The sequence below is a fragment of the Anopheles moucheti genome, chromosome 2 (genome assembly GCF_943734755.1).
Source record: "Anopheles moucheti chromosome 2, idAnoMoucSN_F20_07, whole genome shotgun sequence".
Taxonomy (NCBI): Eukaryota; Metazoa; Arthropoda; class Insecta; order Diptera; family Culicidae; genus Anopheles; species Anopheles moucheti.
This window is the reverse complement of record NC_069140.1, coordinates 29,577,336-29,604,149: the sequence shown is the minus strand read 5'-3', so window position 1 is coordinate 29,604,149 and position 26,814 is coordinate 29,577,336. Positions and strand designations below refer to the sequence as shown.

Genomic DNA, 26,814 nt, shown 5'->3' with positions numbered 1-26,814 from the left:
TCCGATCCGTTCCGAACTACAGGGTGGTTCGAGAGTTTTTTTGTAGAATTATGTTTAAATTCTCCATATCCGTTAACACTGCACTCTCCAATCCAAATCATATCATCGTACTTTAAACATAAAAACAATTTCGTTGCGCGTTTTGTAGTTTCGTAAATAAAAAGCACTTTTCCGCATGTTTATTATTTCACTTAAAACATTGTTGTATTAAGCAAACGTTACAATATCTTATACGCTAGTAGAAGGTAAGAAAGATAATTTAATTCATGTAAGAAAACTTTGGTTTCAATTCCCCCTTTCGATGTTGCCTGTAGTCGAACAAATCTTATTTGGTATACATCCTTCGTTTCTCGCACGCGATTACCTAGCTGGTTGTAATCGTGATACTATAACCGATACATGCACTACAGTAGATACATTAACTAAAATGGCGCAATTAGATGCTTTCGATGCGAGATTGTTTTTTTTTGTTTGTGTTAAAGATGCCGATCCTATCCCTTTCAGTATTCATAGCTATGTACGTTAAACAATAGTTACTTTATGGTCCTTTTCTTCTCATTTATGCTTAAAAACTTTCAGTCAAGTTACGGTTCGTCAATCCTGCTCCTTACATGGTCCAGTACAAGCCTGGCTCAAGTCGGATAAGTGCTGTAGGGTTTTCGATCTGCGCCTATAATTTATCTCATGCTATATGGACTTGCATATCACACCGTTTCGGTACGTTTGCTTGGGAAAATGTGTATGCAGATCAATAAAAATCTTAGTATAAACTTTTTCTTATAAATAGTATATAATCATCCTCGCAACCTTGCCTCGTAGCACTTCCAGTAGACTAGAGTCTTTATATAAAACACATTTGAACAGTATTTTGTTAATATTTCATCAGCTATCAAAATCACACACGCACACGCAGGTTTTAGTTTGCCTCCAACGTTTGGATTTGCAAATCGTATTATGTATAATAATGTTATCGTTCAGACGATGTATAACCTTTTCCCCTCATACACTGATGATACGATAAGTTGTACCACTTTCAACGGGATTTGCACATTTTCCTCTTTCAGAATATTATTAAGCTACGGGAAACAAAACAGGGTTGTATAGTCTTGAGTAATTAAATGTTATACAAAAAAAAAACAAGAAATGGCAAGAAAAATTAAAGCAAAAATTTCATTGATATTAAAAATCATTTGTAAGGGTATACATTAATGCCTAGTATAAATTAATAAATAGATAATATCATTAATTTATTTGAAATTTCACACCATACATACCAAATGATTGGATGCTATGGTCTTACGTACAAAATTCGTTTGCAATGAACAAACCACCATTTTAAGCCGAAACTGTTTTAAACAAGAGCAAATTGAATAAATATTTCAAATAAATTAAAGAAAACAAGGCGCTTGACAAACCAATACGCCAACGTGTTGTCAGTTATTTTAGTGTGTCAAACATTATGTAAAAGCTTTACAATTACCCTACCGATCAAGATCAAGGTAAAACTAATGATTGAATGAAACTAATATTACAATGTCCTCTGCAGCACAAAGGCGAAATAAAATAACGACGAATAACAAGGGACGTTGACGGTTTGCTACTGATAGCAGCAATTTCAAGACACACTGCTGTAAAAATGGAAAGCATTCAAAAAGAGTCTATATTAGCATTATGTTTCCTTCGCCGGTCAGCAGCTTGTCGCCGATTTCGTTAGACGAATCATTTGTCATGATGTTGTTTTGCCATTTGATCTGCTCCTCGTCGAACGGTAGCTCTGCATCTAGTTTCTCCTGGATTTGGTCGAACGAAGTTTTAAATTTTTCCTCGATTAGGCTGAACGATTGAATGGTGGCATTATCATCAAACTCATAGTTGTCGATCGATATGTTACCGAACAGGCTGTCTAAGTTGAGTTGACCACTTCCGTCCAGCGCAGTTGCACTATTACCCTGCGCAGGTTGATACTGGTGGCCATGTTGGCTCTGCTGATTTCCATTGCCGTGTGACGATGATCCGCTCGGACCGACCAAATCAGTTGCAGCATTTGCGATCGTCGTTGGAATGGCGGATAAACCATTTTTGCGTAAATAGCGTAGCGAATTGCTGGTGCCATTGGAGGAAGCGACGATCACCGGACCATTCGGACTACTATTATGACTGGTTTCCTGGAGTGCATCCACTTCATACGATTCACCCATCGTATTACCAATGGAAACGATGCTGTTCACTTGATCAATACGACCAGTTCCGCTAGTGCACGGGGTTAAGCCGGCTATCTTCATTCGCTTACCATCAGCGACAGTAGAATTGGTAATAGTAGTTCTTTCTGCTGACATATGTTGCTGATGCCGTTGGAGTTCCCGACCATCCGTGCCAGCTTTACGTTTCTTTTCCTCGTGGTTCGGAACATTCACCTGCACACTGTTTACCGCATTTGCCGTGGTGTTGCTGCTGCATGTACTGCTTTGATCGCAGCTTTCCAGCACCACCTGATCGATCTGATCCATGGACGAGTCACCGATGCTGCCTTCCTCCGTGGGAAAGATCGCTTTGAACGTTAACATATCTTCGACCTGGTCACTCAGCACCGATTCCGAAAGCTCGTTTTCGTACATGATCATACCACCATCCGTTCCGGCCGGTCCAGGCGATGGACACGTGTAGTTGTCGCTAGGTGATGAGATGTCAATCGTGGTCATTCCTTGTACCTGAGGCGATTGTTGCTGCTGCTGCTGTTGTAGTTGCTGTTGTTGAAGCAGTTTAGCCTGCTGTTTGGCACTTTTGTTGCGAATTTTACGTTCATTCTTCATGGCCAATTCTCGAAGCACGCTTTCATCCGTCACCACGAGTGTTGTGATGAATTTGTTGATCTGCTCTTTCGGTGGTGCCCGATCTGCATGCACATTGTACAGATGCTTTCGTAGCGATGCCTTTGCCTTTAACGGGCCACGATCACAGTATGGACAGGTATAGTACACACTGTCATGAATTTCCATATGTCGCTTTAATTGATAGTTCTGGAACAGAAAATATACAGCGTTTGAAATTGCCTTCGGTGAACCGGTTAAGGACATGAGTGTGAGAAATAATTGGCAAAACTAAAACGCAATCACAATGCTGCTATCACAGTTTACCTAATTTTAAATGTATGATCCAACACACAAGATACACGCGTTAAATTTGCTTGCAGTACTCATCATTCAATAAAACAATACAACAATAATGTACAACAATAATGTGTTACAATAATAGTAAAACGGCAACAGGATGGACAATGGGAAAAGCGAGTTACAAAAATAGTTGTTTACCTTCGTAAATACACGGTCACATTCTTCACAAGGAAATGTTTGCGCTGTTTGCGAGATGCCGCACTCGTCGTCGGGAGTTAAGGTACATTCACGACCGTCCTATTGTAACGCGATGAACCATCATAATTGCAGTTGATGAAGCGTATGTAAGCCATTTATATAAAGCCGCATTGGGATGATTGCGATGATCGAGAAAGGTAATAGAAGATAAATGGTTAGTGAAGCTGTAGCCATATTAGTTCATTTAACAAGCGCGCACACACACCTACTGCCCAATGAGTTTTAGGGTATAGAGTACAAGAATTACACAAATACGCTTTAAAAGCGAACACTTCAAAACTCCACTTACGGATAAGTCTTCCTGATTGAGACAGGTGTTGATTTTATCGATTTGATGTTTGTCATCAACGTTCATGTCTTCCAGAGCACTGTTGTTCGCGGAATCGCTCGACGCTACCATCGACACATTTGAGAGTGTCAGCATGCGTGTAGGTGCCGTGCTTTGCGTAAGCATCGTGGAGGTGGATGGTGTCGTGAGGATGCCACCATTAATATACCGATGACCATCGGAAACAATTCCACCATCGGTAGCTAAGCTTCCTGCATCGTTTTTAAGACACGCCGCTGTAGAATTCATACCCGAAGGAACCATAATAGTGGCACCGGCCAGTTGCAAAGTAGTTGTTCCGCCTACAACGTTCTGCTGCTGATGATGATGCGAATGGTGAAGCAGCTGATTATGCTGAGGAAGATGGCTGGAGATCGGTACCAGCTTCGGTAGTTTGTCCGTAGAGTTTAATACTTTCAGGTCGATTTTATTTCCTAAAGCGTTAATGCCACCGTTACTACCTGCTCCGGTACCGTGTGTGTTGTTTTGATTGAGAAACAGCTGACTAGTATCGATTAGATTGTTTTTGGTAAGTTCCACGTTGGAAATGATGATGATGCTATGGGATTTGCCAGCTGCGGGCGTGGTGGTCGTGGACGTGGCTGTTCCATTGGGGATCGCCGTAAGTTCACTGTGTGGTCCCTCATTGGTGTTGGCAGGTATCAGTGGATCAGTTATCCTAACACCGGTGATCGTACTGTTGAGACCCACTATTTGAGCACCTGCAAGAGGCACAGTACTGCTGTACACATTGTCTAGGGAGTTTCGTCCACCATCAGTGATACATCCGGTCGAATGCTTCTTTTTACTGTGCATTCGCATTTGCCCACCACCAGCGGTTCCATGCTCTGTGGACAATGATGATGAAGATGCAGATACGGCTATTGATGCGTGTTGTGTTTGCTTTGCCAGTGCACTAGTATTTCTCGACAAAACATGTCCATCCGTATGTTCAGAGGTATTAGAAACCGCTGTTGCTGCCGCAGCTGCTGCTGCTGCTGCTGCGGCTGCAGCTGCCGCAGCCATTTCTTCTTGCTTTTTGCTCTTTTGCGAAAGCTTGGTAGCGAGCGCCTTGGCAATCGCCGGTTTTATAGGTGAAGTTTTCTTCTGATTCAGCTGACTCAGTACCTTCTTTTCCGATTTATAATCGTTCGAAACGGTATAAACTGTGTGCACTTTGCGGAGATGCTTTTCGAGAGCGTTGGGATTTTTGAACAGCTTCGAACAAACAATACATTTGTACAGTTGCTTTCCGTTGGGGGCTTGCACGTTCGTGATCATATCTTGGCTAGAGCTCATGTTCGTGATCGGCATAATTGTGGTTGTCAGACTGGGCACGTTTGCCGCGTTGGTTAGTGGTGAAGCGGGAGTCGAGCCCGTGTTTCCGTGGATGGGCTCCTTTTTTATCTCCGCTTCCGTTAGTAATGGAGGATTGACTTCACGATGTGCAACAGCCATTTCTGAATCGAGGATATCATGTTTGTCGTCACCGTGTGCAGTAGTAAGCCGTAGGGATACGTTTTCGGGTCCGTCTAGTGATTCGATGCTTGGTTTTAAATCATCAATGGGGGGAAGAGGATTGGATAAGTCCTCAAAAGATGCACTTGAAATTTTTGAACCGTTTGTTCCATCTCCGGTCAGTTTTTCCAATTGTTCAACAGCTCCACTGCTTGTTCCAATGGCTGGGTGTTCATCCTGTGTGAGATCTTTGTGTATTTTCATGTGCCTTTGCAATGACCAAGAATTGGACAACACCTTCAAACACTTGGGACAGTGCAGGTAAGCCGTTTTCGATTTCCGTTCGCTACACTCGTGCTCCTTCAACTCGTCCGCCTGCTGGAATAGCTTCATGCAAAACACGCACAGATACAGATTGTGTTTGCGCACGTGCTTGTCGAGATTCGATTTGGTCATATATTTGCGCAGACACACCTCACAGATGTACTTTTTATCTGCATCCACTTCGAGCCCAGCGTTACTTGCAATGCCCATTGCGGGCGGCGTCGGTGTAGCGGTAGAAGCCCCAAGACCGGTGTCATTTAGTGTGATCAGCGAATCAGATGAGGATGAAAACCGGCTGTGCATTTTCTCGACCGGACCGTCATTTTCGTTCACAACGTGCGTTGTTGCCAGTAGATCGAATCCACCGCCATCACCGAATGCACCGTCTATATCATCCGTACCTCTTTCGTAGCTCAATAGGCTATGGGTACCCTCGGGTAAGCCACCAACTACTGCCGCATCACCAAATCCCGTGTCAAACGAAATGTTTACATCGCTCGCACCGATAGAGATGTTAATTAGGTCGGCAGGACTTAGCGTATCGTGCGGAAGGCACTGAAATTCAGCAACGGTCGGCATTGAACCCAGCTGCTGGTGTTGCTGCTGTTGGTGCTGGTGCTGGTGCAGCTGATGCGTGTCAGTATGTGCGGGCGAGATCTGTTCCGTGGAGTAAACGTGCCGTGTCAATCGTAGCTCGTTTGTTGCCTCCGTCTGTAACGATGGGATCATTTCTCCTTCGTGGTGCTGCCCCGTCAGCATACCCTGCTGCTGATGTTGCATATGCATATGCATATGCTCATATTCTAGCTGACTAGCGGGAATGAGCGAGGAAGAGCTGAAATAATCGTCCACCAAATCAGGCACGCTTGTAGAGACTCCCGATTCCAGCAGATCCATATCGAAGATATGCTGCTGCGATGCGGAGGTAGAGTATTTTGGAGATGTCGTTTTCATCAGACTGTCGATCGGTGGTAACGAAACCGTGTCGTATGTCATCGGCGTGGAACCGGGAGATCCTACACTACTCCCCTTCGCTATAGTACCATGTTCGGTGTCCATGCAGAAACTGCTGCTGTTGTTATTGTTATCTATTTCGAGTGTTTCTCCTCTACCGTTGGTACAACCCAGACCGTGCTGCAGCAACGTTCGATCGTCGAAGGAAGATGAGAGTACCATGGTGGAAGAGCAGGGATTTCCACTTGCAGCCATAGTGCTGGTGCTGCTCGCTGTACTGCATTGCGAGTTGATGCTATGTGCGCCACCGGTACTCCCACAACTACCCATGGTAACGGATGGACGGATGTAAATATCATCCAGGAAGTTGTTGCTCTGTTGCTTTTCCAAATCAAAACCGTAATCCATACTGACCGACCGGAGTATGTTTGTGCAGATATCGTACGAGCTGGGCTCTAACATTGAGGCACCGATCTTGGCGGCGTAGTTGCGCGAGTACCACACCCGTAATATGTCGCCCAATTCGATGTCCCTTATTGCGGTGTAGTAGATTTCGTCGTTTTCCTAAAAATATACATGAACACAATTATAAGTGGAAGTAGTAGTAGCAGCAGTAGTTACAGTACGCGCAATAAGCACCACTAATAGTACTGAAAGTCAATTAAGGAATTGACTTATTTCGCTTACTGAGAAGTGATCCCAACGTTCGGCATAATCTGTTTCGTAAGGGAAACACAATGAACAGGCAACGCGCGAGAGTTAATCTGTCTTTAAACAACTATTTAAAGATAAGCGAACATTAATTACAATTGTTTGGAGCATTTCGCTTGCTACATTCTCGATCGCGTATTAATGATAAGCAATCGGAACCACTGGGCAACAAATAACCACGCGTACACACACACACACACCCATCTCCGCTACGATAGTAAAACGGCATTACAAATTTTGTGATAACAGGCTTGAAGACCCCGCGGCAATACACATTTGTTACCAATGCTAGAGTTCATACTAGAGAGCATAAGATTCTGCTTCCCTCGCGTTCGTCCCGTTTCCCCCCCTCTTACCTGATAACAAATAAGATTCTGCTCGTTGGAATACCGTGCCAGGTTAACGTGGATCATCCAGTTGCATTTGGATTCGTTCCGTGTGTCTAGGTAGATGTTGCGCGTACCGCTGAGCAGCGCCTGCAGGTCACTGCTGTACTCGTCCTGCTGGTAGTACGGGCCCGCGAACAGCACGAGCGGAAATGGAATATTCTTGATCGGGACGTATGACTTCTGGGCGAGCAGCGGACCAAACCGGGTTCCCTTGGCGAACTTTTGCGACGTGACGACACAGCTGCCCGCATGGCTGTCCATTATCAGTAGACCGTTCGGGACCGACGACCTTGAAAGGTTAAGCGCCGGCTTATCCTTAACCTGGAAGCGACGAAATGCGGATAACGGTGGTGGTAGATGATAATAGCATTGGTCATTTGGTTGAAGAAAAACATAGATTATTTTACATGCTCTGTGCTATGGGTTCCGTTGCTGCATAAAAGCGCATACGCAGGAGATAATTGTTAGACCCTATCACCACTAGTAACTGGAATGGTAGATGGAATTGGAATTCGATTCGGCAACTGGAATTAGCCGAGCACACAAATGTGGCCGCACATAGTATGGCAGACATTTCCCTAGTACGTGTGTGTACGTGTGTAGGTGTACGGTTCTCTCCGTCCTGGATCCGATCCGAGTTGACACCAATTCACTGTTCGGCCTGAACATTGTGGAAAACTTGTTCCACACACTAACGGGAGCGGGGTGTGTTGTTCTTCTGTGAAATGGTCGGAAAACTGTCGGCACCCCTCCCCCGGGGTGGTGGGTAAAGGGCGAATAGTGGTGTGAAATGTAACACACAAAAACACATCCACACACACACACACTCCCTCTCTACTTGCCATGCTCCTGCAATTCATCGACACGAGGCAACGATCCGACCATTTGCAAAGTGGTCGCCGTCACACCACCGACAAAAATCTCAACCGAAAAGCGCAATGTGTTTTCCATAAAAATTTCCCCGCTCTATTGTGTTCTCTTTGGGATGATCCTGCTCTCTACCTTGCTCACCGAATCTCGCAGATCTACCGCACTGCTCCGCTTTACGACCACCTTTATTTTTTTTTTTTGGCCACCAATACTCGAACGTTGTTTTTCCCGTGCCTACACGTACACGCACAGTTTTTCCGTGCCCTTTTCTCACTGTAGTCGTGTGCACCTTCACACGTTGAGGATAAAAATATTGACTTTTTTTTCTCCACCACCACACCACTACCACGAAATCACAGATCACTCCCGCCACCTTCCCCCGTACCCCTTCTACCCCTACTACTCCGTTCTTCCTTCCCACACGTTTTTCCGATCGTCGCCGTATTGCCGTGTCGGTTCCTGACCATTCTTCCTCCAACCCCTGGTGGTCTCTCTCGGCTCTAGCCCTTCGCTCTATCGTCCGCCAGCAATCCAACGGAACTGCCAACACACGATTTGGACTGGTGAGGGGCGCGAGAGAGCCGAACTGCTGCTGCGCAGACCTGTACCAAAAACAGGACCGGATTGCGCACATGTGTGTTGTCATGGACATTATAAAATGCGTAAATTATATAATTTAATCGGAGAAAGTGATCAGTCCGTTAGCACAAGGGTAGTGCCCACTTCCAGCAGATACGCTTAGAGATGGATCGGATCGGATGGGTGGAGTTGTGCAAAGGATGTTGTGATGTGAGGATGTGCGCCACTGTCTCGCTCGATATGGGCGGAAGTGTGCACACACGCACGCACGCACGCACGCACGCAAACCATGAGCTTACAAAACACACCAGAACAGCAACTGTCAGACACATACGCACAGGCACGACAAGACATGGGGTGGTGAGATCGTGTGTCGAATTTTCTTCCATAAAAGGAATTCATTTCGCTAGTCCTGCCATTTAACCGCATGGTCTGCTGATCGCACCAACTGTACGATCACCAACCCTCTACCGTCGCTAGTCATCTACAGTGGCCTTCTGTGAGCGATCAATTAAAAGAGTTTAATCATTGCTTTCGAATGATGCGTATCAGAGAATATTACAGACCTGGCACAGTTACTCTATAGCTGGAACACACCTCAACAAAGCGTTCTGGCCATTGATTCTTGCCCAATGTTGCTGTGCTGAGCGAATAGTTGTACTTACATGATCTCCTTTGGCATACTCTGGACAGTTTTGGGTGTAATGCGAAGCCCCGCAGATGCTGCACACTAGAATCATCGTACCGTGCGCGATGCAACGTGTGTGCGATGACCAGATGTGGGCGAATGGTGATGGCGGGCGGCGTATGCGTTGGCGGGGGCAGGATCAACCCGGACGATATGCAGCCAAGATGAATGGGCAGGTAGCCGTGGTGGGCCGTCGCACGAATTTCCCCAGCACCAGCGCACCCAAACATGAGGAATGTCCAATTTGGGCACAAGAGGACACAGGATGTACGCGTTCGGAACAGGTGCACAGAGAGTGTGTGTGTGTGTGTATGTTTTTTTTTATTCACCCCACGCACAGGAAGTCCGCCGATGAAACGAAACAGAACGCAGCAAAAACGGAATGAATAAGAAACACGAAACGAAACGAGGTGATTTTTTTTCCACCCGCCGGCCGAATTTTGCCCCGACGGGCCCCAACAGTGGAGTGTGTGGTCGACTCTCCGATTCCGATTCCAGGGCCTTGAAGGATAAGAGTTTGCAAACCAGCAACGCAACGGCACCAGCCACCACCTAGGCCAGCCAGCGACTACGACTACACTAAGCGCAATACTAGCTAGTCTGGCGCCGCTTAGCCCCCCGGGAACGTATCGGCGCGTACAAGGGTGAGGATGATCGTCGCCGCGGCGAGGATCGCCCGCACACACAACTGCACGAAACGGTCTGGGATGCTGCGCGAGCTTAAGCGCGGTTTTTGCTCGCGCGATTCTCCATCGCTCTCGTCTAGGGGTTCCGCGGTCGACGAGAGAGCGATGTGCGTGAAAACGTGATTGTGACACAGAATATTTGCGTTCACGATATTAGTGTAAAACCTCACCCTCAACACGCTTACCCTCATGCATCCACACATACACACACACACACACACACACACACACACACACACACACACACAAACCCTCCAATCGCGGACTATTCTTCATTCACAGTTGCCACCAGCGGCAAGAGCTGGCGCACAACATGGAGAAGGGGTGGAAAAGATGGTGGCTAGGTCTTCACACTGCGAAGGGAAATGAAACATTGTCTATTTGACTCACGGCACGTTTGGTCCGCGCTCTGTGGGGGTTTGTGTGTGGCCGATTAATTACATTCCTGCACACGCATACGCACCCGAAGCAAAAGCATTCAACCCTTGGATTTAGGGGTGGTTTTATTCAGCAAATCGTTAAGAATTAATTAATAGCCCTAGGTTTAGGACTTTACAGTGCATTAAATGTCTTATCGAATCCCAATAGCCTTTGGGGTTATCATGCAGTATTAAAGTGGTGTGCATGGGCATTTTGTTAAGTAAATGGAAACTTGGCCAGTTGTTTCATATAATCACATGAATTTGAAAGCAAATGAAGTGATGAGTTGAGATCAATATTAACAAAAAATATTTGAAGCTATTTTTTTTATTATTTTTTTACACCCGTATCGCTTTAAGGGTTCTTTAAGGGTTCGCCACAAGAAGGAAAACATTAAACGTGCCTTCACAATATTGGTGAGATTTTCTCTAGCTGCGCAACTCGTAATGAAAATTAAGTCAGAAAAAAACCCATACTCATCACCCTTTTGACTGTGAGGGATGGGAAATTAAAAAAAAACAACCCCCCTCTCCACCCCTCCCCTCCCCTCACAGACACACACATATCACGCCACATAGTTCTGTTGTTTGGGCGCTAGTATTAGAAGAGCGGTAATATTACGATTAGCTGTACAAATTGAGAACAAACGTACACATTCGAGAACAAGGAAAATAATGCGAGGCAGATGTTTTTTTTTGTTAATGTGTCATCTAGCAATAATGTATGATTAACAACAAGCTGAATTTAAAAAAAAGGAACACATCGATCATCTTTTGTAATGTAGATTTAAATTTTTGATACTTTTCCTAACAGTCCAACCAAACACAGTGATTGGAGCTGCAATTATTTGCACTAGATCACTAATTACATTCGTTTTCAACTATAAAAAACACTTAATTCTTCTTTAAAACAATTTTCAATTTTAATTTTTAGTTTCTACAAAACAGTTTTCCTTGCGATATATTGTAATGAAAGCATTATGACCTTTCTTACCAAAATTATGTTATTCGTCTGCTTCATAGGCACAAGAACCTTATCAAAAGGATTAAAGGAGTCTGCGATTTTTGGCGTTCGTTGACTTTATTTACCACTTAGCCGGATAGTCAGGTTTGCGCATGGATTGATCCGGATTTGACTTCCGGACTAGTCCTGACGTGTGAAGATCAACTCGCTACCTTATTCCCATTTAAGAACATGCTATTCTTGACGTTAAAAATAAAAGCGCCAAGTACTAGGTAAATTGTATCAAGATAATTTGGTGCAATTTTCATGTCAATCGGTTCACAGGCTTTCGAGAAATGGTTTTCGTTTTCAGATTGAACATAATCGCATAACGAATGAGGGTAATCTTTGGGCTGTAACTTGGTTGTTATATCGGTTTGAAATGTTTACAAGATATACCAAATAAACTATAAGCTTTAATGCAATGAAGGAAGGGTAAATTTTGACTTTTTCAAACTTGTTGATTGTAAGTAATCGTTACGAGTTGGAATTTGATACCAGCTGCATTATGTGAATAATGTACAAACTAACCAAACTGCCATTTTTATTGGTATAGTTATTTTATATAACATTTCGAAGAGTTAGATCATACTTCAATAGTTTTTGGAGTTTGTGTTACACCAAATATGTACTAGAATCATGCACGAACTGCGAAAGTATTATTTAACAGCAAAACAATTTAATCCGAAGACGCCAGACCAGTCTAAACCTTTGGCCCGGTAGTTCCAGTGTTAATAATTCACATCCTTTGAAAGAAAAATAATGCAATTAAAACACAAATTGTATTGATACAAACACAGTTGTATCAATACAGCTAAGGTCGTTTGGATTTTTGCTGTGCCGAAATGACGATCCTCGGTCTGGGCTAACGATGGCAAACAATAGGCAGAACAGTGTTAACGAACAAAACAAACACTCACCACAAGGTAGGTACGTCTTGGGGCATGGCAAATTCACACGTGTTGTACCGGAAATTGTACTTACCATTCTCAACGAGCTGCACATTGTTCAGCACCGATAATGCGTCAAAACAGGCGTTTGCCGCGAGATCGCTCATAACTGCGTGACTGCGGGTACGTGGCGGACGGAGAGTTAGGAGGCCCTCCGGAATGGATGGTGGTGCCGGACCTAACTCCTTCGTCCTTCGATTGTTCACAAAAGCAAAACGGTTCGGCCTCCAGGCCGATCGGTTGCCGCGTGCTCAAATGATGCGCCGAGATGCTTTTCCTTTCGGAGGATTGCGAGAACGTAATCCTTTCTACCAGCGCGGAATATTTTTCCTCATCGAACGAACAGTTAAGCACAATCGATTTGTTTGTTTTGTTTCACTTTGGCACGTGATTGCTTTTCCAGTTACAAACAACTAAACTACCCACTGAATCATAAACCGGTGCGCGAAACCGATGCTCCATTCAACAACCTCGCTGAGCACTGACGGTACACAGTTGATTGATCGTTAAACATGCGCTAGAATTATTCACAAACAGGCCGGAATGTGTGCGTTTTGACTCCAACAAGCGCAAACTAATTTATGGATTTGGTTCGAAATTTAACCAATGAATTAAATAATGACCGTTTCACAACTACCACTACTGCCCGCAAAAAAGCCGCACGGAAACGGTGCAATATTTCAACAATTCGGATCAATCGATGCAAGGACAACCATTGTCACTGTTTGATGACTTTTTCTCGAAATCGAGTCTGCACAGTACCGCTCTTGTTCATCATCCGTTCGCTTTATCCGTACACCGTATGGGCAGCTCCTGTGACGATGTGTTGGTGTAAACCATTTTCACCAAATTTTCACCACTCGCCCTCGAACCCCAAACGGATACTAGAAATACTGTCTCGCGCCACAACACCACACATTTCACACGGAAACAGGACACGGTTTAGGTACGGAAACAGCCAACAGCCCACACGCTACCAGCGTTGCCTTCAATAGTTGGGCGGGCTTCAACGTAATGTGCTCCCGTGGGTACGATCGCTGCAATCTTTCCAGCCAGTAAATCGTTTTCTTCATTCCCGTGACTTAACTGACAGCTCGTGAAACCTCCGTTCGAGCATGCGCAAACGTGCGCAGCATTACACGGGCGCATCCGTTCACTAATGAGGAAAGTGTGCGTAAACACCCCGGCACGCACACAGGCACGCGTACACGATCAATGCACTGCACGGTTGACGATTTGGCAGCGCGCACATAAATCTATGCAAATACCTGCCTGGGCCCACACACCCCTGTTGCATATGCATGAGTTTTCCGGGGCTCCTGTTAAAACAATGGACAGCGCGGCGACTTCTCCGTTGTGAACATTTCACGGAAACGGAACCACCGTACGAAAGACATTTTACACCGAGTATCGATCTATCCACACAGCTGGGATGGTTCGGTTTAAGTCGTGCTGCGTGTACACATCAGTTTACGCTGGGCACATCAGAACTAGAGACACACCGAGGAGATACTACGGTTATCCGATCAGTTGGTTCTTGCACGCACGCACTCTCACCGCATTTGATCGTTCACGGCGAGCAGCAGCAACATACTATACACTCGTCCGCTCGGGAGCGCGGATCACAACGGACTCTCGCCCGAAAAAAGAACACAGAGCTGTACACGTGTTGGTTCACATTCACACTGTGCTGGGCGTAGAGGAATTGCGATGGCAGAGGTATGTATTACCATTCCATTTATACAACAAAAAACGATAACTCTCCTTTTAAAAAGTGCGATAAAGATAGGAATATTATCAAGGACATTCGTAGTTAATATACCGACAGTAACCCAATTCCGAGATACGGTCCGTGATTCCGATTCGAAGAAATAATCTGCAATCACAATTCCCTTCTTGGTGAGCTAATACAAGTCGCGCAATTTGAACAATTTAGCATGTTTTCTGTTCAATCCCAATTTGATACGTTCAGTTGTAATGTATCCGTGGTGGAAAAATGTTCTATGGAACTGTGACGAAAAGTCACGATTGAAATCAATAACATTTAGACAACCCAGTGAGTCTCGTCAGGGCTCCGATAGGCTGTGGTCATGTCATTAAAATCACACCGGACGACCCAGTAAGCCCTTTTAGTTCAAACTAATATGGTGTTGTTGTATCCGTCAGAATGATCGGTATATTGAATTGGTAGACGATGGCGCTTGACCGCGAGAACTTTAGAGGACTTCATGTGTATGTTAAATTATCACTATTCAACAGTTCTCTATGCCTAAACATCAGCCGTAACATAGGCAACTGTTTTGTTCAATTCAGTCTTTATTTACAGATATTTATTTACAACTCGTAAAGAATCTGCGTATTTTAACACTCGTGTGTGTGCTTGTTAGAGGTGAAGGAAAAAGTGATCAGTTTATGTTTGTAGAACCGGCTGTATTACTGTAAGTAATCGGCGTACGTGTAGTTTTCCATTGTAGGTTTAGGATTGATCGTACTAAAACAAAAAACAAAACATCATTAACGTAAAGTATGTTAACGTTTCTCGCCTCGCGCTTTTACTGACGATCGCCGGAACGATCGTACGGTTTATAGTTTGGGCGTGATGCATTATGATTCCTGCTATTATTTTGATAGTTATCTTCGCGACCTGATCGATGCGTTTCGTTACTACGATGGTACGATGGTACATTATACGGTCGATAACTTACATCACGCCCACGGTAGGGTGTTCGACCACCGCCTTGTCTATCGTTAAATCGCCTCTCGCCCCGCCACCCTGCACCTCCCCCACCTCTACCACCTCCTCCACCTCTACCACCTCCTCGTTCGCCACCACCGTTACGCCGAGTGTTCCACGGATGTACTACGGGCGGAGGTTTCTGTTCGCGCTGACAGTGGGCCATAAACTCTTCATCCAAATCTGTGAACCGATGCGCAAACTCATTTTCACATTCCTCTAGAAACGCTTGTTCCTCCGGGGAAAGGACGTTGATGTGCCTTTTTGGATCAACCATGATTTATCCTTGTCGCAGTGTGTTTCTAATGTGGGTGTCTCAATTATCACGAAGAGCTTTCTCTTTCATAAGCAATGAATTCACGTCTGGAACAAACAAAGAAAGTGATCAACATGGACGAGTTGGCTCCGTTGGTTCCGCTTCCTATACTCACATCCTTCGGTAATAATGTTTTGAAAGATGAGAGCGTAGAATCCTGCCTCGGAAGGAAAACTTTGCTCAGCAGTTGCACTCTCAATAGGTTCGAACATCCACCCGAGCAGTGTATGGCACTTGGGACACACACAAACCTTCCAGGAGTAGCCGGGGAACCAGGTTGACTTGTGTGTCCACTGAAGGGTGAATGTAAGTAAATAAATCGATAATGTGAACTGGGTATGTAGGTGCACACTTGTGCACCAGACGTTGCAGTGTCAATAATTACCGGATGGATCTTTACGCAGGATGCTTGCTTTACTAGAAAGATGTGAAACCGAATCCCGAGCGGGTTTTGTACTTCCTGTACTAGAACGGACCGGGTGTCTGCAAATGTGTGGTTCGTAGCGCTAATTGCCAAAGGGCTATATTTGTCGAACGCTAGGTTTGCTACGCTGACATCATTACCACAGGTGCGGCATATAAAAAAATCTAGAAACGATTGCAAAAATGGAAGTTAAAAGGGTAAAGCACTTTAAGAAATGTAGCCGGCATAAATGCTGCCTTCCCTGCTGCCGATTATACAGCTACCGCATAGCTTTCATTATCGTCGGCCAGGCAGTCGTTTTCCTTTCGCACAGCACTTACCTTCAATCACGGTTTCCTCCGCGTTATTGTCGTCTGCCAGAGAGCCGCACACAAATAGCAAAACGATGAAAAAGATGAAAGAAACTCGCATAAATTTATGCTTTCGATTGCACTTCATTGGATAGCATTTCAGAGTGGGAATTTTACGGAAAAGAAAAGTCGAAAACAACAGTAGTGATGGGGGGGCCTATTTGTCAGTTGACTGACAGTTGAATGGTTCCGATCCGGGTTCGGCTTGTTCGGTTCAGATAGCTCCGGATTATAAAACGCGAGAAAAGGACAACGATACCGTTTGAAAATGTATCGTCTAATAACCGTTGATTAAAATTTGTGAGCCGTAAAATAAAAGCATGCGTTGAGCTCCAGAATTTAGTTTAATATATTTTTTTTACCTTGAGTAGAGAGACTCACTATAATGGTCACTTTATCTGATATACCTTATAAGTTTTACATTTGTATGTTTAATTTGTTGTAAGCTTTTAGTTCAAACCAGATCTAATTACTATTCTCTGGAATTTACTTTGTTTTTTTTTGTGGCAAAATAATGAGTTCACTCGTGTATCATCTTATTTTAACTTATTCTATTTCTGTTCCGCTTTGTAAAGAAAAACGATTTTCTATTACAGTTGCTTTATTGATCGTTCTGCCTCAGATTCAATATTTATGATACTAAACCGACATCACAAGATACTGTTATTATTTATTAATCTTAACGCCTCATCGTACACTAAGCATTTGGTAAAAACAGCTCATCATAAGGAACGTTTTCAAACACATTCGATATAATAGCTCGGAAAATTTTCGTAAATGCCCCGATGATGGCGGGCTTCAGTTCCTTCAGGATGTCTTCCCAGTTGTCGTTTAGGAATTGGTTCATGTTGTCGCCCAGTGCCTTATCGCCATTGAACAAATTGGACAGATGCATGTAGAACCGGGTCGTATCGAACGTGGCCTTAATTTTGTTCATCTGGAAGTACTCTTTGCCATTCTCCCGCTTCTCTAGTCCACCGTTCCACTTCATTAGGAAGTCACAGTTAACTGTAAAGTGTGTATTGTATCAAAAAAATTAACAGCGTTGCGTAAATAATAGCAGTAATTTTCTTGCAACCATGAAGATGATCTTACCCATAGTCATGTTACTGGCACCTTCGCCCTGGATGGGTAGAATCAGCACCTTCCCCTTAATCTTGTAACTCCCAACAAGCGATGCGACTGGCAGTAGTAAGTTCATCTCCATCACGTTGGGACTCGCCGTCAAACCTCTGCAAATGGAAAGAATTTTTTTACATTACGTATGCATCGCTTACCGGTGCGTTGGTTAAGCATACTTACTTAGCCTTTTTCACAATCACATCCTTAAATCCGGTTATGTCAACGTTTTTAAAATTTAGCACAATGTTGACTGGCCCCGTACCCTGCACGATATCCATTTCGTCGATGCGCAACGGGTCGAGAGAAGCGAGTGCTAGCCCGGGAACGCCACCCTGGTACTTGTGGAATGTGTCGGACACGGCTTGGACAATGCATGGTTCGTCGCCCACCTTGCAACGGGTGTAAGAAGCAGCTGTAAAGGATGTAACGGTGTAATTGATTCAATTAAACTTCGATGTAACTAGCGTACATGTATTTCCTACAGAGAAAGTGATTGTCTGTACACTTGAACGTAATTTGTGCGTTACCATTCGCTAAACTATTAAAGCTCCGATGAACAAATACAGAACGAAAACGAACGAGCTAATGATTGCTATTGCACACTAAACGCAACCGTTTCAACGTTCACTCCTGAGTCGTTACAAATGTGCGCGTAAACAACTCATTAATAGCGCGCTAACTGGATACGCAACTTGTCGCATCTTCTATCGCACCGAGACATCACCTGTCGGCGTGTTTGGACGATCCGGAAGAAACAGCACGAAGCCGGTTTGTTGAAGGGAAGTTCAAGTTTAATGCGAGCGACCGGTCTGATTCACGTGCTGGTGCCCAATGGCAATGAGCGATAAAACCGGCTGGTGATTTCCGTTTCGTAGATTATTTTTTGAATATCGTTTGGGCAAACTTCAAACAAACGCCTGAAGTTGCTTGAAATCACGCATTAAAATGGAACTGTCCAGCACACACACATTCCCGTTCGATATTAGCATATTGATTATAGCAAATTGAACGAAGGATTATTTGAAAACGTAATTCTGATTCTTTAAAGGAAGATTAACCAATATTCACAATGTTAACACTGTCAACACGTAAAACTTTACGGGTTTGATGAAGCCGATACGTACGTAATTTGATACCACTGCCTAACGCCATCAATCCGGACAGACACACGAAAACCACCAATCGATTCATGACGATTCAATCACCAACAGACACTAGGATCGATTACAGTGGACACTTGGATTCTACACAGTGCGCCGTTTGAGCGGGTTCGTTCGTTAGCTGGGCAGTAGCTTTCCGAGCAGCGTGCACCGTGCGTGGTTGGCGCGAAAGTTGAACAGAACCTATAGAAGCTGCCCGGCCAGTGTTGGTCTTATATATGGCTAGCGGGGGTGAATGCCGCACTGTTTGTCGTTGTTTTCTATTTGCCGTCCGCCGATAGTCACTTCTTCTTCTTCCCCCCACCCCAGGGGCTAGCGTTTTTGCGAAGGTTTAGGTGGATCGGTGCCGGTGGGATCCGTCGGTTCTTACGCTGCCATTAACGCCATCCCGCGTTGGACGTACGTCATACCCGGCAGAACTGGTTGCGATGATCTTTTTTTCCCCGGCGAACAGGCCGGACGGACTCGCCCGGAGACGCACGCGTTCTGTGCACGGCTCAAACCTATTGTAAGGAGGAGTGAAATACACAACAAAAGATTGCAAACAAAGCGACATATACAGGCGGGCGGCAGGTGGTGAACCTGCATGATCAAATTGCTTGCTTTTGCAGGTTCGTCGCTGCGCGTCCTGGGAAGCGAGAACAGTCTAATAACAGGATAGGCTGAACCTTATTTGCACACCTAACACCGAAGGTGACTTATCGTTGTGGGTGAGGTTCTTTTTTTTGTATGTTTACTATCACCCCTGCAGCCTGTGACTTACATCTTGTAAATGAAGTAACCAAGATAATTTTGATGATTTGTACTTCTGACTTTCCTTGCGGTGATTGTATAGATGTAACTGCCTTTTAAGTGATCCATATCCGCTCAATGTCAAGCAAAACGTTTCACGATTATATAACTCTAATGTCTACACAATACCTTTAAAAGTAACGTTAGATTTTCCCCATCATGTTGGAATTTTGGAATATGCACCAGCGTTGGAAATAACTATACATGGAAACTACTACCGTTGCTCTAGAATCAAATGGATATTAAATACAAAATACGATATGGCGCACGTACGCCATGCACGCTCGTTATGGCAACGGACGGAGGTGGCATTACCCACGGCAAATGATAACAGTAATTATTGAAGATCGGTAAATGATCGGGAAAAAGTAAAAAGCCCTGCTCCGCACACGGAACGTTCGTGACTTATGCGTCATGCGGCACATGTAAGATGAGACACGTTCGCACAATCCTTCCCCCTTCTCATTGGCCACAGCATCTACCGATCGGTTCACGGAGCTTCAAACCGATCCGAATGGAAACAGTACCGGCGCGTACTGCCAACAATCAGCGAGACATAAAAGGTTAATGAAAAATAGACTCCTCAGACATGTGGTGCTACGGTCCAGTCGGTGCGTTTAGATAAATGCACATGTGCTTTAATAGTTTTTTGTATTTGCCCTGCCGGTTAGTTAGTGCACGGTTAGTGACCGGATGCCGGACCGGAGATTTTGTAGTTAACCCATAAACGTGTCGAGGTTTGAAAGTTCGTGTTCCTTTTCGAAAATCACACGACGTCCGGTAGGAAAGTAATTGGCGGCACTTGTAACTGTGGCAGATAATCTGGAATGAAGGGAACGATCTTTTGCACGGCAATGACTATAATTGCTCAGGTTGTTAACATTCGTTTGCCGAGCTACACAGGAAATGGTGCATGGGAAGATATTTGAGTGCTTCAGCAGCTCACCAGTGGTAGATAAATAATAACAGATAGTGTGCCCTATTGAACTACCCCCGTGATGGTGTGAAAAACTAAGGTGAAAAGGTCGTAGAAACAAACAAAATGGATGCTAAAAAGGCACGTGTTTGGCAAAGTGCCATGCTAGTTACCTTGTAATACATCGTAATTTAATGAAACCGGTGAAAAATTATCTCTCTTAAAGGTACACGGTATTCAGGAAGCTGTATTAAACATGTTATAGCTCATTTAGTATGCTCATAATTCCCGATATGTGTTTCATTATAACAGGTGGGCTGATAATTGTTTGGCCTAACACATTTATCGCGCTAGAAGATTTTTATCCATATCATATTTCGTTTGTACCAACCTTCAAAGGAATTCTGTCCAAATTTGACAGCACTCGGGCCACAACCTAATGAGCTAGAGCATTTTGTGTGACGCAACTTTTGTGTTTTGAGTAATCATGGAAAAGAAGGAATTTCGCGTGATGATAAAATATTAGTTTTTGAAGGGGAAACATATAGTTAAAGCTAAAAATTGGCTTGATGAAGAGTCTTTGGACACTGCTCTACCAAAATCAACCATCAGATATTGGTATGCTAAATTTAAAAGTGGTAAAATGAGCCCTAAGGACGGTGAACACAGTGGAAGCCCAAAAGAGGTGGTTACAGAAGAAAACATTAAAAAAAATCACAAAATTATTAAGAACACCCATAATGTGAAGCTGATCGAGATAGCTGACACCCTAAAGATGTCTAAGGAACGTGTTGGACATATCGTTCACGAGTATTTGGACATGAGAAGGCTCTGTGCAAAATGCCTGCCGCGCGAGCTCATATTTAACCAAAAACAACAACGATTTGACGATTCGGAGCAGTGTTTGGAGCTGTTTGAGCGAAATAAATCAGAGGTTTTGCGTCAATATGTTACCATGGATGAGTCTTAGCTTCTCCACTTCACTCCAAAGTCCAATAGCCAGTCATCCGAGTGGACTGGACGCGATGAACTTGCTCCAAAGCGGGGGAAAACGCAACAATCAGCTGGCAAGGTTATGGCGTCAATTTTTTTGGGATTTGCGAGGAATAATCTTAATAATCTATCTTAAGAAAGGAAAAACCATTAACAGCGACTATTACATCAAATTTTTGGAGCGATTGAAGGACGAAATCGCCAAAAAACGACCGCATTTGAATAAAAAAAAGTTTTGTTTCGTCAAGAAAACGCACCGTGCCACAAACCAGTGAAAACAATGGCAAAAATTCATGAATTAGGCTACGAATTGCTTCGCCACCCACCGTATTTCATAGATCTGGCTCTCAGTGACTAATTCCTATTCTTAGATCCCAAAAAGATGTCCTCTGAGAAGAAATTTTCGTCGGATAAAGAGGTGTTCGCCGAAACTGAGGCCTTTTTTGAGGCAAAGGACAAATACTTCTACAAAAAGGGTATCGAAAAATTGAAAGACCGCTATAATTGGTGTATCGCCCTTGAAGGGACGTATGTTGAATACAAAAAAATAATTTGGCCAAAAAAAAGTGTTTTACTGTCATAGGCCAAACAATTATCAGCCCACCTGTTACATGTTCATGTCACCGTTAATCATGCTGTATGCTGTTCCATCTGTAATGTAATTCAATTTATCCATGTTTTGTATTACCTCGTCCAGCTTACCACGGGTAAAGCGGAAGCAAATCGTATCAAATAAGCGAATAGACATGTTTCATACGCATTTGTCACGTTTGGTCAATATATTTTTAATGAGAGGAAACGGCGCACCGGTCGCTACCGTTATGCGGAATCGCATCGGTGAAGCGTGGAAGAATCTGTAAAAGTTGCCTCCATGGTAGCGATATTCCTGGTTCTCTGTCCTCATAAATTCTCATAAATTAAACCGTTGATTGCATTCATCACCGTGAAAAAGAATTTTGTCAATATAAAAAATTCCAACATAAGTTTTTTTTTAAATCACTGCTTACCACTTCTGCTATGATGTCATACTCGTTACGCAAAATTGATTATCAAGCTTTGAATAATTAGTAGGACATGAACAGGTAAACCTGTGTGATGAACAGATCAAGATGAAAAGATGATTTTTATTATTTATTTATTAATTATTGGCTCAACTTACAAACTTATAGCTAACTGAAAATAAGATAAGAACTAGGTGAAGAAGTTTTTGGAAGGTCCAGGAATAAAAACAAAAATCTTAAAACAGAAACAGAATACAGCAGGTGAAAGGTGACAATCAATAAATGAGACGAAGAATTGCACACATCAAAGGATCATTGCTGTAAAATATAAAAGTAGTAAAGTAAAAGGAGATAAGTAAAGTGGGATGATTACGAAGGGTACTGTTGGGAACATACAAAGGAATGGAGCACAGCAACGAAGGAGCATCAATAAATTCGAACAAGTAGGAAGCAATAAATATGATTTAGGAATATTGACGGCCATCATCGTAAGTTGCAAGTCTAAGCAGTTGATAGCTAGCCACATATTTCGGCAGAGTGAAAGAGGATCCACCAGGGTTGCTGCGATCAGTGATCCTGGTGAAAGGCCTCTGCATCCGCTCAATGCAGCCGATGTGGACTCGAGCTGTAGGAGACCAGATTGCTGAACAATACTTTAGATCTGATCTAACCAACGAGCACCTTCAAACACAATGGGTTAGAGAAGTTTCGAACAATGTATGTTCTACCACCAAGAGTTTTCCAAGCCTTGAAAACCGTAGAGTGAATATAAAGTGAGTCCGCTATCAAGCCATATACCTAAGTCCTTAACCAATGAAATACGGTTGACCTTGATCTAATACATAGGAATAGGACAGAGGAGCGCGGAAACGGGTTAATGAAGAAACTTGACACTTATTGTAACAGAGGGAGTTGATAGCACACAAAAAGAAAAAAACGGTTAAGTATACCTTGAAAAAAACACACAATCAGACAACCGACGAAATTGAGAGGAAGATTTTCAAGTCGTCGGAGTAACAAGGTCGGTCTTCACACGAACGAACCAGACCAAAATCCTGGTCTTATTCGGGCTAATCTCCCCTGACAAGGAATGACTATCCGGCCACGTGGTAAAATAAGTCTAGTAAACCAGAAGTAACATGGTAGATCGTTACGCCAAGAATGGAGAGAATGGATTATGATGTATTGAAAATCTCATTAGGAATAAGTCTAAGGTTTTTTCGTAGGTTGTAATCTATGAGGACATTAAGTCCTTGCCAATTATTAAATGAATAATTATCGTGGAAAAAGAATATATATTTGTAAAAAAAAACAAATCGAATCAGAGTTGATTAAAGTCATTTGATTTTACAGCTATCCTTTTAAGGCCCTTTGTTGGATAAACGAAGAATAAGTAAACCACATCATTGCTTTTTAAACTGCCTTTTAATGTGTTTTGCTTTGGTACATACCTCACACCTATTAAATGCATATACATTACATTAAGTTTATTGCAAAACAATTTCATTGATAATTTATTTCACTGCAACTTATTGGTAACGTGCCCTCCTCCCCATAACACCGCATTACGCTAGGTAAAGCTCATTGTACGGAACCTTATTGAAAACGTTGCTGACGACCGCTTCAAATATCTTTGTAAAAGCCGCCGATATTGCCGGCTTCAGTTCCTTCAGAATGTCCTGCCAGTTGTCGTTCAGGAACACGTTCATGTTATCACCCAGTGCCTTATCGCCGTTGAAAAGGTTGGAAAAGTCCATGTAGAACCGGCTCGTATCAAAGTGTACCTTGAATTTGTCGACCTGGTAAAACTGTTTGCCATTCTTGTCCACAAGCTTGCCGGTCCATTTTAGCGAGATATCACAGTTCACTGAAAAGAAAGCATCCAGCGATGAATTTTGCATTCGGTTGGTGAAGAGTACTTAAGTTTAATCCTTCAGATTAAACTACTCACCCATGGTCATATTGCTGGAACCTTCGCCCTGAATAGGGAGGATCAACACTTTGCCGTTAATTCTGTATCCTCCAACCAGTGATGCAACCGGTACGAGCACGTTCAGGTCCATCTTGGTGGGATTGGAAGTAAATCCGCTGCAAATAACCATTTCACTCGATAAGTCTTAGCACTTACAATCTATTTTGTTAAATCATTGAAGAGCAACATTACATTAACTTTTAACAAAACGTACCTGGCTTTCTTTATTTGCGCATGTTGGAATCCAGTGAGGTCAACCTTTTTGAAGTTCAGCACGATGTTTATTGGTCCATCGCCTTGTACGATGTCCATTTTGTCGATGCGCAGTGGATCCAACGGTACGAGCCCGATTTCCGGCACACCCTTGTGGAAGTTCCGGAAGGTAGCGGTAATAGCCTCCAGCAGGCAGTTCCCATCTTCCTGTTTGCACCGCGAGAAGGTAGCAGCTGTAAAAATGTGAAGATATAAGTTGTTATCTCATGGCTAGCAAGCGCTTCTGACACTTCAACAAATGCATCAAATGCACGAAAGGCGAAACTGTTAACGACCGGTTTAAGAACAACCATTTTATTAGCCCATTACGCTAGCTGGCAATGAAATGGCGGCAAAACAATTAGCAACACGTGGTACGGCTTTAACCGGTCACATGTATCGCTCGTACGGCAAAGCAAGCTCGAGGCTCTGCCGGTAGTTAGCGAGACGAGCTGCCAGGCTGTGGCCATATTGTTTAACTAATGAGAATCCATCTACTATTCAAATCATTTTGCACTGCACTGGCTCGCGGTGTGTAAACTGTATGCAAACGAGTCCTGTTAGATGGCATGTGTTCGCAATTGGTGTGAATAAATCGTTTCCATCACGCAACGTTCGGTGTTTAAGGGGATTGAATTTAAACGCAAGGCATCAAGAGATCACCACCATCAAATGACTTGATTTGTTACTTTACAGTTATTGTTTCCGATAGTGTCATGAACCTTACCAATGTGTTAACGGACCAGAGTAGTAGTTAAATACATTAGATAATAAACTTATTGTACTAAGTAGAAAATAATTGTTTACAGCTCAATTTTGGATACAATAGGCCATAACTTTGAATAACAGCTATCAAAGCGAAATGATTTGTTGTTTTTACTAAACTATCTCCTTCCAAAATCAATAACAACCTTATTGCTACCTAATAACTTCATCCGTGCGCACGTGTACATTTAATGTCTGTCAAAGGAAAACACCGAAATTAACCTGCCACGGTTGCTGATCACTGATTCATCCTCATTATGCTCACGATTCACTTGCTGCTCGGAGTTTACTGAACTAATAGCTGATGCAAACAGAGTCGGAAGGTGACTGCTGCGTCTAGTTAATTTTGTGCTAACTGCCCGTGAACAACGCCGAACGGCATCATTCGTTCAAGGACACAACTCCCGCAGATGCGTCAGATGCGTACAAATATTAGCGGAAAGAATTAAAATCAACCGTACAAGAGAGGCCTTTGCCCTCGCCGATCGTTTGTTTTTTTTGGGGGGGTCGTATCTCATTAACAATATTGCTTGACATTAACTTTTCCCTGACTATAGATGTGACACCAAAAATCTGTCCGACATACTGAGGCCCTGTGACGTAAAACGGGACAATTGAAACATCAATACGTACGGAACTTGGCTGCGGATCCGCACCCGATAATGGTGGCGGTTAGTAATAGAACAATATGGTACTTCATGTTGAACGGCTTCACTACTGTACAGGAATACGCACTTTACACGCACCGGTAACTGTCGAACGGATTGATCATTAGACGCCACGCGACTAGCCAGCACCGATCGCACGATACGGACTGGAACACTACGGTACCGTGCGGATCTATCTTATATGCGCAACGCCAATCTCGGTGACTTCGCGAATCAATTGGAGATTTTGCCCGTTTTAAAACAAAGGCAGTACTGCAAACAGGTGCTGGGCAGGGGTTGCAAAAAAAAAAATCAACCAAACTAAATGTGAATAGAACTGAGCGATCACCAACACGCACACACTCTAATCAGAGCCCGATCCATCGGACGTCATCGGTGATTGAACGCACTTCAGGCGTATGGTACACTACCAACACCACCCAGGGTGGTTTACGGTGCGTGCAACAGGATTGTTTATAGGAGGGGTAGTAACTGAAGGGATCAGTTCCGATCGGCTGTCAAGTTGTGTGCTTTATGTTAAGGGTTAGGTTGTGGGCTGTGTCAAGGGGGTTAGGAGTTGGCTGTTAAAAAGCCTTTTTTTGCTGTTGCGGGGTTTGCCTTCTCACCGTCTCTGATGTGAGCT

At 43.7% G+C, this 26,814-nt stretch overlaps 4 protein-coding genes across 4 annotated transcripts; all 4 read right to left on the bottom strand.

Annotated features, from left to right (window-relative positions):
- Positions 1 to 226: 226 nt before the first annotated feature.
- On the bottom strand, positions 227 to 12,834 carry LOC128309348 (uncharacterized). Its single transcript, XM_053045712.1, has 6 exons — positions 12,762 to 12,834; positions 9,647 to 9,711; positions 7,500 to 7,853; positions 3,658 to 6,996; positions 3,309 to 3,407; positions 227 to 3,017 (listed from the first exon to the last, which is right to left on the bottom strand). Exons 1-6 carry the CDS (start codon positions 12,832 to 12,834, stop codon positions 1,659 to 1,661), a joined length of 5,289 nt encoding a protein of 1,762 aa, XP_052901672.1. The 3' UTR covers positions 227 to 1,658.
- A 2,369-nt stretch (positions 12,835 to 15,203) lies between these two features.
- LOC128299529 (protein FAM98B) lies at positions 15,204 to 15,738 on the bottom strand. The gene is made up of 2 exons (XM_053035523.1): positions 15,433 to 15,738; positions 15,204 to 15,218 (listed from the first exon to the last, which is right to left on the bottom strand). Exons 1-2 carry the CDS (start codon positions 15,736 to 15,738, stop codon positions 15,204 to 15,206), a joined length of 321 nt encoding a protein of 106 aa, XP_052891483.1.
- Positions 15,632 to 16,697, bottom strand: LOC128309357 (uncharacterized). Its single transcript, XM_053045723.1, has 4 exons — positions 16,522 to 16,697; positions 16,163 to 16,365; positions 15,893 to 16,070; positions 15,632 to 15,824 (listed from the first exon to the last, which is right to left on the bottom strand). Exons 1-4 carry the CDS (start codon positions 16,637 to 16,639, stop codon positions 15,778 to 15,780), a joined length of 546 nt encoding a protein of 181 aa, XP_052901683.1. The 5' UTR covers positions 16,640 to 16,697; the 3' UTR covers positions 15,632 to 15,777.
- A 220-nt stretch (positions 16,698 to 16,917) lies between these two features.
- LOC128299527 (uncharacterized) lies at positions 16,918 to 26,312 on the bottom strand. The gene is made up of 7 exons (XM_053035521.1): positions 26,158 to 26,312; positions 24,722 to 24,953; positions 24,487 to 24,623; positions 24,103 to 24,402; positions 17,854 to 18,085; positions 17,647 to 17,783; positions 16,918 to 17,559 (listed from the first exon to the last, which is right to left on the bottom strand). The coding sequence occupies exons 1-7, from the start codon at positions 26,222 to 26,224 to the stop codon at positions 17,249 to 17,251; spliced, it is 1,416 nt and encodes a 471-aa protein (XP_052891481.1). The 5' UTR covers positions 26,225 to 26,312; the 3' UTR covers positions 16,918 to 17,248.
- Positions 26,313 to 26,814: the final 502 nt, after the last annotated feature.